General features: G+C 40.8%; 4 protein-coding genes across 4 annotated transcripts; 2 read left to right on the plus strand and 2 right to left on the minus strand.

The window, feature by feature from the left end:
* The first annotated feature begins 2,536 nt into the window (after positions 1–2,536).
* Positions 2,537–4,801, plus strand: LOC135488687 (uncharacterized). Its single transcript, XM_064773363.1, has 4 exons — positions 2,537–2,745; positions 3,329–3,461; positions 3,734–3,848; positions 4,366–4,801. Exons 1-4 carry the CDS (start codon positions 2,706–2,708, stop codon positions 4,465–4,467), a joined length of 390 nt encoding a protein of 129 aa, XP_064629433.1. The 5' UTR covers positions 2,537–2,705; the 3' UTR covers positions 4,468–4,801.
* LOC135488686 (uncharacterized) lies at positions 3,004–7,953 on the minus strand. The gene is made up of 2 exons (XM_064773362.1): positions 7,828–7,953; positions 3,004–6,076 (listed from the first exon to the last, which is right to left on the minus strand). Exon 2 carries the CDS (start codon positions 6,062–6,064, stop codon positions 5,210–5,212), a length of 855 nt encoding a protein of 284 aa, XP_064629432.1. The 5' UTR covers positions 6,065–6,076; positions 7,828–7,953; the 3' UTR covers positions 3,004–5,209.
* A 1,573-nt stretch (positions 7,954–9,526) lies between these two features.
* LOC135488177 (uncharacterized) lies at positions 9,527–11,791 on the plus strand. The gene is made up of 4 exons (XM_064772663.1): positions 9,527–9,920; positions 10,809–10,962; positions 11,349–11,463; positions 11,653–11,791. Exons 1-4 carry the CDS (start codon positions 9,878–9,880, stop codon positions 11,743–11,745), a joined length of 405 nt encoding a protein of 134 aa, XP_064628733.1. The 5' UTR covers positions 9,527–9,877; the 3' UTR covers positions 11,746–11,791.
* Positions 11,792–12,127: 336 nt separating this feature from the next.
* On the minus strand, positions 12,128–14,641 carry LOC135488176 (uncharacterized). The gene is made up of 2 exons (XM_064772661.1): positions 14,547–14,641; positions 12,128–13,398 (listed from the first exon to the last, which is right to left on the minus strand). The coding sequence occupies exon 2, from the start codon at positions 13,395–13,397 to the stop codon at positions 12,597–12,599; it is 801 nt and encodes a 266-aa protein (XP_064628731.1). The 5' UTR covers position 13,398; positions 14,547–14,641; the 3' UTR covers positions 12,128–12,596.
* Positions 14,642–15,102: the final 461 nt, after the last annotated feature.

Below are 15,102 nucleotides of genomic sequence, written 5' to 3' on the forward strand. Positions count from 1 at the left end.
GGTAAGCTATTTTCAGGCAGGTGGTGCAGACAGTGACATCGGATTGTGATACGTTCGGAAGTGCTCGGAAATGTTCGGACAGTGATTATGAGTAGGCCGCCTGATATCATGAGTACTTTTTGTACTTTATGTTGTCGATTGTTTTGTTTATTCTGTATCTCATCATACGATACTCTCCGTTACATAAACATTCATTTACCATACAGTTCAAGTTCACCGTTAGGGCCTATGAGTTATAATAATAAACCTGCTGTTTGGTGAGCACTGTTCCACTGCGCGTTCCAGTTGAGAGACTGACGCGTATGGACGATATCTATGTTACGCACTTTTTACTTCCTCTATTAACTGGGCGAGGAATACTACCTAATTATAGTGAAGAAGTTATCACTGAGTTGCAGAAGATGCCATTCATAGCACAACTTTACCTAACCTTTTAGGCTTAGGACATACAAACCTGAACTACAAAGACACAGAGTGACTTTCGTTCCAGATATCAGGGCATTTCTGTCATATTTACGATTCTATTATCACCGATAGTTGACATTTTTGTATTATAAAGAATGAGTAGTTTTTTAATTGTGAATTCGCATCCCAGTGCTCGGTCCCGGTGCCAGGTAGCTCAGTTTCGTAAATTCCCGCGCATTCCCAAATAGCTAACGACGACACCACTGGTACCTTACGGCGAAACTCGGAACTTCAGGCTGGTCGCATTCAGATTGTGTCCAGATGTTGAACGAAATAGCCATGACATGATTCTTGGGGTTGACATGGCCCACAAATTCCGATTTGATACCGCGGCCCGAGATATACTGTAGCTATTATAGTAAAATAAAGGTCCGTGCTGGGTCCATGACATGATTCTTGGGGTTGACATCGCCCACAAATTCCGATTTGATGCCGCGGCCCGAGATATACTGTAGCTATTATAGTAAAATAAAGGTCCGTGCTGGGTCCATGACAGGATTCTTGGGGTTGACATCGCCCACAAATTCCGATTTGATGCCGCCGCCCGAGATATACTGTAGCTATTATAGTAAAATAAAGGTCCGTGCTGGGTCCATGACATGATTCTTGGGGTTGACATGGCCCACAAATTCCGATTTGATGCCGCCGCCGAGATATACTGTAGCTATTATAGTAAAATAAAGGTCCGTGCTGGGTCCACGACATGATTCTTGGGGTTGACATCGCCCGCAAATTCCTATTTGATGCCGCGGCCCGAGATATATACTGTAGCTATTATAGTAAAATAAAGGTCCGTGCTGGAACAAACCCTGAGTTGATGTTGACTTCAGTCACGGAAGATGGCGATAAGCTCGCATCAGAGTCGTTCGGTCAGAGGTTTGCCCGGAAATTAGCGAGCTCACCCGGACATTTTTAACATCTGGTTTTCTTTTCCAAGGCGTTGTCTCTGACGTCATCCACTGAATAAATAATCAACTATTGATGATAGCATTATGTCGGAGTCTGCATGGATTTCATTAGCATATCGATCGAATCGTTACCATGGCAGCATGATTACTACGGATTTCAGAGTTGGCTTCTCATTGATTAGTGCCGGGAAACACACTCCATCAACATCTGCTGATAATATAGAATTGCCAGAGATGCACACATGCACAGCTGTATGTTCAGAATGCACAACAACTCGGTCTTCACCTACATAAGGCGCGGCCATGCTTTAGAAGCAAACGTATTCCTTCATGCATTCTGGTGGCTATTTTCTGTCCTCAAAAGACCAATTTGGGACAAATGGAAATTACAATTAAACGCATGGAATTCTTTCTGTGCAACCCAGCAGTAAAACGTGCAATTTGGTTACTCCAGAGTCTTTCAATGAATTATGGAAAGCCTCTGTTTACTCTAAGGTGCAACCCAATTAAGGTGCAACCAGAGTTACTTGAATTAAAACGCCATAAAATGATATCAAATTCATTCTATTAACTTATTTTATTCACATGACTGCATACAGTTGTCCAGGTCAACATATGTAATCTAAAGGCATAGTCTCAATAGCTATACATCTAACGATCATTAAACAATAGTGCGAGACGAATCTTCCAGGGGAGACTAAAATTTACTGTCACACCGGTATCATGTTCTCAATTTTAGACCACCAAATCTGGTGAAGTTAGGAACCAAATCTCTTCTCGACAGTACATTGGAACAGACAATTCCTGATATAGTTTATCATACAATGTTGGCTACCTGGTGCATTATCTTGTTCCTTTCAGTTTGCATTGGACGTCGATTACTCGATTACTCATCCTGGAATCAGCGGCAGTGCAATGCGGAAGGATACGTGATAACTACTTTTTAGTATTGTTTAATTTCTTACGTCCGGATAACCGTGCGCATCTGAATAGTTCCTTCATTTAAATCACTTATGTTGAAGATGCGACATTCTCTTGGATCGTAACATCTGTAAAAGTAGCAACCGCACGACTTGTTTCGATTTGGATTGAACTGTTTTTTTTTCCATTGAGGGATCAAATTATCGTTTTGTTGGCGGGCACAACATGGCGTCTGCGGGCAAACAGCAGAGTTCCTCCACATAGTCACCATTTGTGCCAAGATCAATATATTCTAGTATAACAGTACCGCACTACTGTCTGAAGGGTAAAGGGACTGATGCTCAAATTTTGAACACAGCACGGACTCACAGTAGTTGTTATGTGATCGTATGTGGACATTCCTTTTTGACGATGGCTTGCAGTGAACGGGTTGTGAGGAAATTTAACATAGGTTAGTACAGACTCATGTTCAATATTTTCATGCTGAAGTAATGTAATAATGGGTAGCAAATGCTACAGATTGGTATGCATGTAGGTAATAATGGTATTACTATGCGCCAGTTAACTTTGTTCTCTCTTTAGAGACATTATCGTTGTACGCACGTGCTTGCCTTATAAATGCGCGTACTGAGAAGCTGTTGCAGTTATCCAAGGGTCTATGATCGCGGGCTCATTTTATTTTCACTGCACAGAAGACACAAGCAATATATTGTTGAATGCAATTTTATTCTAAATTGTCCGCCGCTGATGCAAATAGATTTGCTTTTATGTCTCATCCGGGAGCAACATTGTCGGCCTATTTTGGGTGATCTCGGGGAGGTTGTCAAAATAGCAGCATTGCCAACACTGCTTGTGGCTCTTCTGATCTGTAGATCGAACTACATAACGGTGCGGCTCAATATCTTCGGTTTGCATGGCCATCACTCTCATGTACAGATTGTACGAAAGGGAAATTTCTTCCAGGTTCGGTTAATTGGAATGATGCCACCACTACATGTGCAGACGTTTTGATAGTAGCTGCTCTTTCATTTCAGTTAACCTGCATAAAGAAGACTCTCCAGGGATCGATCTGAAGGTTGTGCTGTACGTGCCACAAGGACCCAGCGCGAACTGTTGTACTAACAGGAAGAAGAGTGATGAAGAACCAAAAATTGAGATTCAGGAAAGGTAAATATACGATAAGAGAAAGTTCTTTGGTGCGCATCTACTCCGGGCCGTTGACGGTCTTGAAGCCTGCCTCTCGCGCGGCAAATCTGTGCGCAAGACCAACAAGATGTCATCATGATATGGTTACTGAAATCAGACCCGCTACTGTGAGAATATGCATGGCCCCTCTGTTGCTTTCCATACACGATCATTGTCGCATTTTACAAAAGATATACATACCAATCGGTGATATCGATAATACTCATAGTTTTTCTGTGCAATCTACATTTCAGAACCTTTTCTGTGATGGTAGATGCCCTGGACCGTAGTAACAACATGGTAACATATAAAACAGTGTTCGAACTACAAGAACCTCTTGCCTTACAACCTAAGAAGTCGACATATGAGGTGGGGAGTGATATAAATGTTTATTAGAGAGGTTAAGCAACTGCTTTATATAACGCTGTACATGTACGCACTACAGCATGTTCTTATGACGTCAGATATTTATATTTAAACGTGACTGCTTTGAAATCTCGGATTTGGTTGTTCCCCTACACAATGTACTTCGTAGTACGTACAGTTGCAGAACCTCCCTATTATATCTCATGGACTGACTCCTTTACCATCTTTTTAATCTATCAGCATCCTGAGATTCAAGGGTTTTTCATTCATATACGTCATATCGAGAGCGGACTATTGAAAATCACTGGTATGAGGATTATCTAACACGTCAAATCGGTGTGTTTGTGCATTGGATGCTTAAAGCATGTCGATATACCTTGCATTTAAAAGTTTGTTTGGTAAAACCGATGACACTCCATTTAATTAAACATTCTGGTAAGACTGAGATAGACAGGCCAATGGTCAGATCACTTAATGTGAATGTATCAAGCTTTTTACATTCTTCAATTTTTCATTTTAGGTCAAACAAGACCGTTGGAACAGAACTGTGATCACATTATTTCTGAAAAGCAGCGAACCTATGGGCCTAAACTGGAGGAGTTGTGTAAAGAAAAAGTTTTGACAGAACGCCGATTGGATATACATGTATGCCGATTGGATATACATGTATGTGGTTAATCTTGATAACCTATCTTCAGTGACTACCGACATCTCAGTTGACAATTCTGGCAATGACTTGAAACTATGATTATGTACAACACTATTTGAAAATGATCCCTTTTGTGAACTTGTAATGGATAATGGATAATTCACCACTCTTCTATCGTCGTTTAAGTACAGCAACTTCATTTGATATGTTTCAATTAATAAGTCATTACATTTGCATGTGTTGAGTTACCTTTGTGAAGAAAGTAATCACCACAGGCATATGAGATTGATCATTGAAGATATGTAATCTGGATATATAATCTGGTGCCTATTTAATAACGCATTGTAAAATTTTGTAATAAAACATTAAATGTATCTTGCTTTACTTGCTTTTTGGGTAAGATTCAAGTTTCCGTAGCCAGTCTGTACTTTAGGACAGTGCATAAAGATAACATGCATGGTTCACTGTCCTGACGCTATAGAATGCTTAGACGCAAACAGGTGTACATGTAGTTATCGAGCAAACGACTGCCAGATCACAGTTTCCACTATCAAAGCCGATCCCCTTCGTGTCACGATCTATGAAACTCGGCCAAGAGGCAAGAGACCCATCTTATGAAGGTCACCGTTCGGCTGGTATACTAATTAGTCCGGACATATCAAGGGACGAAATGACCACAAGCAACTGTTGATAGTTCAAGATCTGACGGCCATGATTATGATGGTTGTGACGAATTGTTACTTGATGCTGCGGATACCTGTTGTCCATCACTCACTAAAGATTTCTCCGTCAGTTTAATATCACCGACCCCTTTACTAAAAGTACACGTCCCCTTAAAGCGAGTCCTGACCGCATCCTCTTCCCCAACCACCTGGAACTGTTCCGCCTTCAACAGCTTCTTCCCTAAAGCATATTTAACAATAGTAGCAATGTTGATATAACTGCTACTAAAAACCTCGCCAGTTGCCAGATTCTTATAGTCGACAATCACATCACCTTTTAGAATTGATTCAATTACGAAATGAACACAGTATTGTTTTTCACTGACGGTTAATTCGGCGATAGTGAGATGCTTGGACGGCACCGTGATCTGGCTTTCAACTTCCCAGCTTATCTCGTCCTCCTTATTGAAACTCTCAGTCTCCATGAGCGACAACTCCTGGCGGAGGTCCATATTCACCTCTAACACCTCCGAAGGAACTTTCAGGGTGACGCCAATACCTTTACCCATCGTACAGCCTTCTTGGTATGATCTCTCACAAGAAGACATCTTCCTGCTGGAAGTTTTATATGAGTAAACCTGGTTTGTACTCGTGTTATTCGTGAATGTCTGCGTGTGTAACATCCGCCGGTTGGCAGAACTTTTGATATCATCCTCCAGTTTAGGAAAGCCCGCGTCCTCGGAATCACATGTCACTTCATCCCAAAGAACCTTTACGTCAAGATTTTTTTTCTGAATGGTTTTTAGTTTCTTATCCATGTCTTCCATTTCGTCGCTTTTGACGAATTTCTTCACGATGTCGTCAAGACTGACCAAGTTACTGTCGGACTCCTTGTCACCACCGGGCATCGTGAGTACGACCTGAAAAACATGAAGGATTGAGACTTTGAGAGCGAGTAAGTATATCGTTTGGGTGTTACTGAATAGTAAAACATCCTGCCAGACGGAGAAACGAGGAACCTGTTGCCTTAGAAATAATGACAGCGCCATCTATCGAATGGCCGCTCAACATGTCGTTCTTGTTCGCTATGTCCTAATCAAAAGGTCCAACTGCATGTAAAGCAATGTTCATGGACCGATATTGTTGTTCTTTAACAAAACAATTTTTTTCAAAAATATATATAACTGCTTTGGCAAAGAAGGCGCTTGTGTTATGGAGAGAAAATAGCAAAAAAATGGAGAAAACTGTTAAAAACAACTGGTGTCTATATACCCAACAATTCTCTATCATTGACGCTTATCCAATATATCAATGATAAAATGAATCTATGATTTTTTTCTGATGTAAGCTTATGGATTCAGTCAGGAAAATATCCCAACCAGTGTAGAAGTCTGAAATGTCCTAGGATAGAATGTCAGGGGAACCGCGGATTCTATCATGCGCTTTAATCTCTGAGCTATTGAAGGTCATGTCATGGCCATATACCACTATCCGTCAGAATACAATGGGGCCGGCCACTTTTTCCAGGGTGACACTTTCTACTTCTACACCGGCTCAAAACCATGATATTGAAACTGGCAATTCATTGTTGAGAAGTGTTTCAAATGGTCCCACTGCAGAAAACCGGGCAGAAAACTGTTTTTGATATAACACATGCAGGCCTACATGTACAAGTTATTGCTCAGTGTGACGTTACACTCATACTTACGAAATTTTTCAGGATAATGGTATTTTGATACTACATGTACAATACTTGTATACAAGCGATATCAGGCCTAAAAGACCGCATGTAGCCGTTGTCATACTGGTTGCTGTTTGAATTAATTCATAGCAAATGGGAAGTTTGAATAAAGGATGGAAATGACAGTCTTTAGTACGTTCAACGTGCAGGGCCAAAAAGCAGCAATGATATAGGCCTACATGACTGCTACTAGGTCAAACTATTATCACGTAGTAATTGGCGCATAATTTCTCTCGTTTCCTGATTCTACATGAATACTAGAATAAAGGCCTACTCGATGTTCATGATAGTATGCATTAGTGTAATAGTTTTCAGTCAGGACGTTTTCACATTGCTTCGCAGATTAGCCCTGAGATGTGGTTGAATCTATCGGCCTTAAGGTCAGTGTGCCCCTCACAGCTCAGCCACATTTTGAATCAAATAAAATGGCGTCCGTCATGTTACAGTTAGAAGATGTTTTCTTTTCTGTATCTTAACAATTTGACACCCAGACGACGAGCCAACCATGATATTTCAATATCGAAGGTCGCATTTTTCCTCACTCACTCTAATTTCTTAAAGATGCACTAGTAACATTCGAAGAGACACTGCTATCATGACAATTTGCCCTGCCCATCGCATACATTAGGCGCCATTTGATCAAAAGGACACCGGCAGCCTGAGACAGCCCCAACATGGTTGTATTAAATTTTATTTTCTGCGAATTTCCACCAGAAACTTAACTGGAACGAAATTCCATTTCGTCAAGCAAACTCTAATTTTTTCATTTTTATCGTAGAGTTTCATGTTTTATAATCATTCCATGGAGTGACACAACGCAATTGGTGGTATCCACCAAAAGCTATAAAAATCTGCAATTACTGCATCCTTGTTAGCATTCTGTCTATTTTCTAGCAGATATGCATTTCATAATAAGAAAATTCGACGTACCTGTCTAAGAACTATCTAATCCAAATTATAGAATTTGTCACAATCTCGACTTTAGTGCGAAAATGAGTCCTTTCCTAGTCACAATCCGGGACCGAATACATGTCCTCTTTGTTTGACGAAAAAGTCTGCGCAGGGGATGGCATACAGTGACGTCATTAAATGATGATGACGTGTGAAATGTTGGAGAAAACTTCGAACGCACCAGCTGGGACATATCAAACGGAGGAAAAGTTATTATGTTCGTCGTTATTGGAAGTAAAGTGATGTAGTTTCTTCAGTTTTGCTGATACTTACGCCTATCTTCATTATGAACCTGACTTAAAGGAGAAGTTTACTTCTTAATGCACAGGAAAATAAGAAAGATGAACTCCGATCGGTGGGTCAACTCGAATCAAAGATGGCCGCGCCGCCGGTAGCCATATTGGAATTTTCCTACTGCCAAAGTGGTGAATCCTTGCATTAAACGAGGTACATGTAGATTTATTTGCTTAATTGCTATTCCTTCATACATGTTTGATATGATACTATGAGCTTAAGTTGAAACTATGTCATAAGCATTCTTAAACTAATTTAACCTGCTTCCGTCTTACCGCCCGGGTCGCTGCCTTCTCCGAATGGGACAGAATGGTATACCATTTTATTCTGGTATTAATAAAATACGCGTCCTTTTTTTCGTTTGAAACCTTCTATTTGTTACTATATGAAGGTTTGCATTAATTTTTATGGTTCAAAAAAAGAAATCTAAAAAGGCACTGGTTGCATGTGACGGGCGTTCGCGAGCGACAAAATGGTCGACTGGGTGTGTTTTCTGGCTTTGAACTGGTCTCCCGGCCGGAAGATGGCGATGATGTTGTTGATGATGATGTCCTGAGATGTGTCTGAACTGGGTAGTGTGCAGGTTGTGACAGTGACGGTGAAGGCTTCAGTGCCGTTTCATCAGGCGGGTCCTTGCGACGTTCGCGATGGTAGCTCCTACATTATATTTGTTCAAGACAAACTGCTCGAGTGGGTACCTTTTGATTACAAATAACCGCTGGTAGCAAGTGTATCTTTGCCGTGGGGATGAAGTAGTGAAAATGGGAAAACACTCATGTGTAATCAGTCCAAGTGGAGGCGTCACACTTTTTTTTTTCTCTAGATGAGTTGGGTCGCCTAATAATATGGCAATGATGTAATTCACTCATGGTTCCTGTCAAATAAAGGATTCAATCAGCAGCCAAAATTCTATACAGTAATAATTACCAGGTCCGTAAAACTAGGCACTTATAGAGGCAAACCTCGAACTACAAGGATGCGACATCATTTACTTCACGGAAACAACCGACTTTACCCGAAATATTCCGAATGCGTTTCGGTCATACATATCAGCAATCCCTTCGTCGCTGATGTTCGTTCGGTTAATCTATGACAGCGGCATTGTATTACAGCACCTCATTATCATGTGTTGCCAGGGCAACCACGGTAGTGGGAGTCGTCTGGGCATATCGATTCTGCCAGGAAAGTTAGTACAAGCTGGATCGATGCGTGAACTGACAGATGGCTTTACACATGCTGCTTGATGAAAGGAGTTCCTGCCATGTGTGTAGATTGACATGCCTACTGTAGTAAAAGGGAAACAGAAAACACAGATGTAGTACAAACTTAGTTTATCATGTATAATGTACTTAGTTTATTATCATAGTATCATAGTAGTCTTGCATTGGTCTACACACAGGCGATGTACAAACTTAGTTTATTATCATTGATATTGATCTTGCATTGCCATTGGTCTCCACAAACTTAGTTTATTATCATAGTAGTCTTGCATTGGTCACAGGCGATGTACAAACTTAGTTTTTTTATCAATAGGCTCACAAGAATGGAAATAACGTATATTTCTTTTGACTGCGGAATGGAAATGAAAATGGCGGCCTTCTTACAACAACAGAGGTTCGCAGCGCTTGCATTAATCGATACATTCCGGATGTTATAGGTTGAGGTGGCTCCACAATGGTTGTTACAGTAGCTGGTATGGCAGAATGAAAAGGAAGGTTCTTCTGCTGTAGAGATAATGGCGGGTACCGAACGAGTTCAGTCAAAGGAATTCGAGACCGGTAAGTACATTTCTCGAGGTATCATGTATAATATCTTTGCACATATATAATTTTGGCGGCTTTTTCGTTAACAATCAAGCCAGAAGGAAGGGGGTTTACAGGAGGTATTTACTTCTCTCACGAAATATTGCACTCCGATGGCTGTATTGCAGGAAACTTCTTAGCCTGGAAACACTAGCTTCTGTATCAGGCACGTTAACTATGATGTACAATCGTACCATTGACGTAGCAATGAGAGATGGCTGTCTCTGTAGCACACCTTTTATCCCCTATTCTAGGAAAGGGCCACAGTCAGTGTCACGGACGAAGTTTCAGGGTATGGGTTGGGGTTTGCACCAATTGCACAATAATGCAATCATTTCGCAGCTTTAACACCCATGGCGATGAATCCAACCTCCATATTTGTCTTCATGGCTGATAGTGGTTTTTATCGTATTGTACCCGATCATTGGTAGTTGGCATGGTTATAGGAGTTCACCGGCTATTTTAAAAGATTTGTAATCTCTTTGTCTGCTCACCAGTCTTGTCAGTGTCTTCTTTTTGTTTGGTATAAAAATACGTGGTGTAAAAATATCGATCTATTTTTAAAAACTGTCCTCGAGGTTGTCTTCCAATTCAGCTAAGAGAGCATCTTACCGAACAAGTCAACAAAATTCCCTACTTTAGGATAGGACTTCTGGATAGTGTTGAGATGGGCGTTGAATGGACGTTGCGTTCTCTCGTCTTGTTTCAAGACGTCAGGAGTGAGACAGCTAGAAAGTCTAGCCTTCCGGTATTGAAATGGTTTGCCGATATTCGCATTTAGCAATGTAAACGAAGCACCAAATTGACTTCTTGTAAAATGATAAAACGCAGTTTACACGAAATATTCAATAATTTTCTTTCCAGTTAATATTCACTTTAACGACCTTCCTGGCTTCACGAAGGTTGTGTTGATCGTGCCGCCAGGTCCAGGAACCAACTGCTGCATCAGCTCACAATGTGCCTTTGGCAGGACAGAGAGCAATGAAGATCCGGAACCTAAGGTTGACATTCAGGAGAGGTAGGTTGGCCAGGTTATCGGGCCCGAACAATCGTCATGCAGCCACCTGACTATCAAAACATGCTAAGGAAGTGAGAATATCCCTCCGTCACAACGCACACCCGGGAGTGAAGATAGAACAAGAACCTTTTAACCACTGATTGTCACCGACATTAAAAAGTTTTGGTCCGCAGATTTGCGCGTCGTCTTCATGCAGTTCCCTGGCCAAACTAAAGTATAACGTTAAGTAAGAGTTAACGTATGGTGCGTGACTTAAACTGTTTTCTCAAATAGAACCCAATCAACTTGGAGTCATAATTCTCAGTACAACCGCCAACAGTTCTCTTCTCCGTCATATCTTTGCACGGGGAGAACCAATTTGTAATGTTTCATTGTCGGTTTTGCAGAGGCTTTTCTGTGATGGTTGATGCCACTGATCGGCGGAACAACTTAGCGACATATAAGGCAGAGTTCGAACTACAGGAACCAATCACCATCGAGCATGACCAGGCGAAAGATGTGGTAAGTAGTTACACGTAACGAAGTTAAGCAAGACTGACGCAGCTACCGGATTCATTGGGTCATATATATTGGAGTTCCTCTGCCGGGAATGGTGAACATATACTAGTATATGATGAACAGTCTCTCGTAAAGATTTAATCTGTGGGTATAGGGATTTCGTCCCAGACTAACAAAGAATCCTCGTTTCAGGTGAGAACAATCAGCCGAAACAGAGTAATGGTAACAGTATTTGTCAAGAGTAACGAGCCCATGAATTCAAAGAATTGCATGGAAAAGTTTTGAACGATTCATGGGACGTACACGTATGCTGTATGTCCCCTGGAAATGTATCCGTAAAAGTAAGTGAAGTGGCTGTCCTACCGTGGAACAATAGGATAGGACATAGACTCCTGGGGATACTAAAGAATGTTACATCATGCATAATGCCTTGCGATGGACGACTGGATATTTCGGAGTGTTCATGGCAGTATAATGATATGAAGAACGAACATGTCGTCAGGTGTTTCGGGGCCAAGGAGAGGCAATGCCCATGATGTCATGACCTCGAAATACATGTATTGAACTGTCAGACTCGTCAATCGGTTTTGAAGTGAGGAAAAGACATGCTGAATGAGCTTCTGTAAATATGCTTTTAACTTATCATAAAGAGCATGGTACGTTTTCTAATAAAAACAAATTTGACTTAAATTCGTCGTTTGTTCTCATTAAGATGCCGCAAAGTGGACAGGAACAACAAGTCCCATTCTGAAACAACAAATCCTAGTTGGGTCTGATCACCGCATGACCATGTCAAAGTATCGGTCTAACGCATTACTGTTTCGCAAACTTCAGGTGATGCTGAATTGAGATGATATAACCTGTTAACCAACGACGAAGTCGAGTCATTGAATGCTTTAAACCTGAGTGCCGATTTTGAGAACAGACACTTAGATTTGAAGAACTATGTACCACGTAATGATCACAATAAAGCTACAGGTAGTGCTGTCCTTGGAGAATCTAAACGTCAAACTTTTAAGTCGCTGTGGTGTACGGTTCTTATATGAAAGATGCTACCACAGTTTAGATCATTTACAGGTGATGCCATCTATCTTCTCCTACCGAGTTCATATACATTTTAATACTTCACACAGTCATCATTCCTGTTGGAGCTCATTAGCCGTCAATGGTCTTTCAGTTAGTTTAATGTCAGTCTTCCCCTTGCTAAACTTACAAATCCCCTTGAACTGAGTATTAACTAAATCCTCTTCAATGACGAACTGGTCCTTCTTTAATAGTTCCTTCTCAATTGCATAGTTAATAATCGCAGCAATCTGCGTACTACCGCTGCTGAAAACTTGGCCATTTGATAAGTTCTTGTAATCCACCATCACTCGACCCTTTAAGGTCGAGTCTACTTCAAAATGGACAGAGTAGTGTCGTTCACTGATAGTGAGTTCCGCAATTGTGCGATTCTTTGGCGACACTCGAATCTGGCTCTCCACTTCCCAGCTTATGTCGTCCTCCTCTTGAAATCTCTCAGTTTCCATTAACGACAGCTCCTTGCTTAGACCAGCATTCGCCTCCAGGACTGACCCAGGCACCTTGATCTGCACGCCAACATTCTTACCAATCGTATACCCTTCTTCATACGTTTTCTCACAGGCTGAAAGTCTCCTTCTGGAAGTTTTATAAGTGTAAACCTGCTCCGTACAAGTATTGTTAACAAAGTCCTGGGTATGTAAGATCCTACAATCTGCAAAACTCTCAATATCATCCGGCAATTTAGGGAATTTTGCCTCCTTTGATTCAAATGTCACCCGATCCCAGTTGATTTTGATATCCAGTGAATCCTTTGGTATGCGCTTAAGTTTCTCCTTGATGTCGGGCATTTCGCCACTCGTGACGTACTTCTTCACCAGGTCGTCCAATTTGACCAAATCGTCTCCTCCGGACATTCTGGAAAATAGCAGCAGAAAGGCATTTTGAGACCAAGTGAGGCCGGGAGCAGAAGATATTGAGGGGCATACCATGAGTAAGAAATCGCCCGATGGACCTCACTTATCGTGAAATAAATGAGCCTCCGCAGTCTGCGGCTGATGGGTCAAACATGATGAACCATCTTTTTGGTGGAAAATACAGATCACAGGATAATATGAATACGCTGTATGATAAAAGGACTTGAAAATTCTTATGGTTGAGATACACTCTTGATGAAACAGCTGACTGACTTACAGAGTGACTAAGTACATGCGGGCCCTATACGTGTAACATTTTATAATCGCCCACAAAACAAGAATTTGAAATATCTGAGAGAATGACAAAACTGCAGTGGGAAGGTCATGTATATATTCATAACACAACTTCACAATATGCTTCATCATCAAGTTAAACGTTTGCAATTACACGTTATGCCTGTACACAATGCTACATGCATGCACGTATGGGCATCTCCTCATCTAAGAGAGATTTCATTCGCAGCTATTGTTACTTTCACAATTGATTCACATTCAAAATTCTGATTGAATGTATCGGGAGAAAAACAAATGTCCCTGTTTTCATATATTTTCCTTTTCCATAATCTTATCTTCCCATTATTTCATCAGTAAATCGATATTACATGTATCACAAAATGGCCGAAGTTGAACTTCGACTAAAGACGCCACCCCTTACAAAAGAAAACGACTCATACATTGAGGTATTTAAGGCAAACTTCGCTATTTTTGAGGTGCAAGAAAGTAAAAGGGTCATCTCATACAACAAGTAGACCTTAAGAAAAAATAATATTCTTTCCTGAACCCGAGCAGCATAAATTATCGACGCCATTTGTTCCAGAAGCAGAGAATTGTGACCAATGGTTATGCTAACAATTACTTATTAATCTGCAATATCATGGTGTACATTTTATTTACAGCCTTTACTTCAAAAATATATGATAGAAAAAACCCTTTTTTAACCCCAATAGCGTTTTATTTCACCCAAATAGTGATTGCCGCCGCCGGTATACTACAGCTGCTGTGACAAAACGACAAGTAGTTCGGTCGAGGCAGTTTTTCCTTCAATATCCCGCTTTTATTTAATGATTGCTGATGAAAAAAAGAACCTACCTGCACAAGAAATGTATGATCCAAGGTTTCAAATATGTTACAGCTATTTAGAAAAGATATGAAGTCCTGTTAGCCTCAATGTTCAGAACCAAATCCAAGTCCTCTTTGTTTGGCAAAATAACTATCCTTTCTGGGTTGGTGCAGGGGTTGATATACAGTGACGTCACATTAATGACGTAGGCAGTGTGGCCAGGAAGTTTGAAACGCACCGCCTGGGCAAACCATAAAGAACCTTTTTTCGCTAGTTCATTTTTCTATGTCCTTTCAATTTTCGATCGTATTTGTTTATTGAACTTTATACTTCTATTTTTACAGCATGCAATAGCGAAATTTCGGAGAAAAATTCTGTAATGTTAAAAAGTGCTGAATGGAGCAAAAAGAAACCACAAAACATCTTAAATAAAGATATTCTAACACTGCGCGCCATCAACCAAGATGGCCACAAATGTAGCCATTTTGTCGCGTAGCACAATACTTTGAGATGACATACCTCCGTTACCCGTACTTCGTCATTCATCTAAATGTTTTCCTTCGTTGTTTTAGCATACTTTGTTTT

The sequence above is a fragment of the Lineus longissimus genome, chromosome 5, assembly GCF_910592395.1.
Source record: "Lineus longissimus chromosome 5, tnLinLong1.2, whole genome shotgun sequence".
NCBI classification, from domain to species: Eukaryota; Metazoa; Nemertea; class Pilidiophora; order Heteronemertea; family Lineidae; genus Lineus; species Lineus longissimus.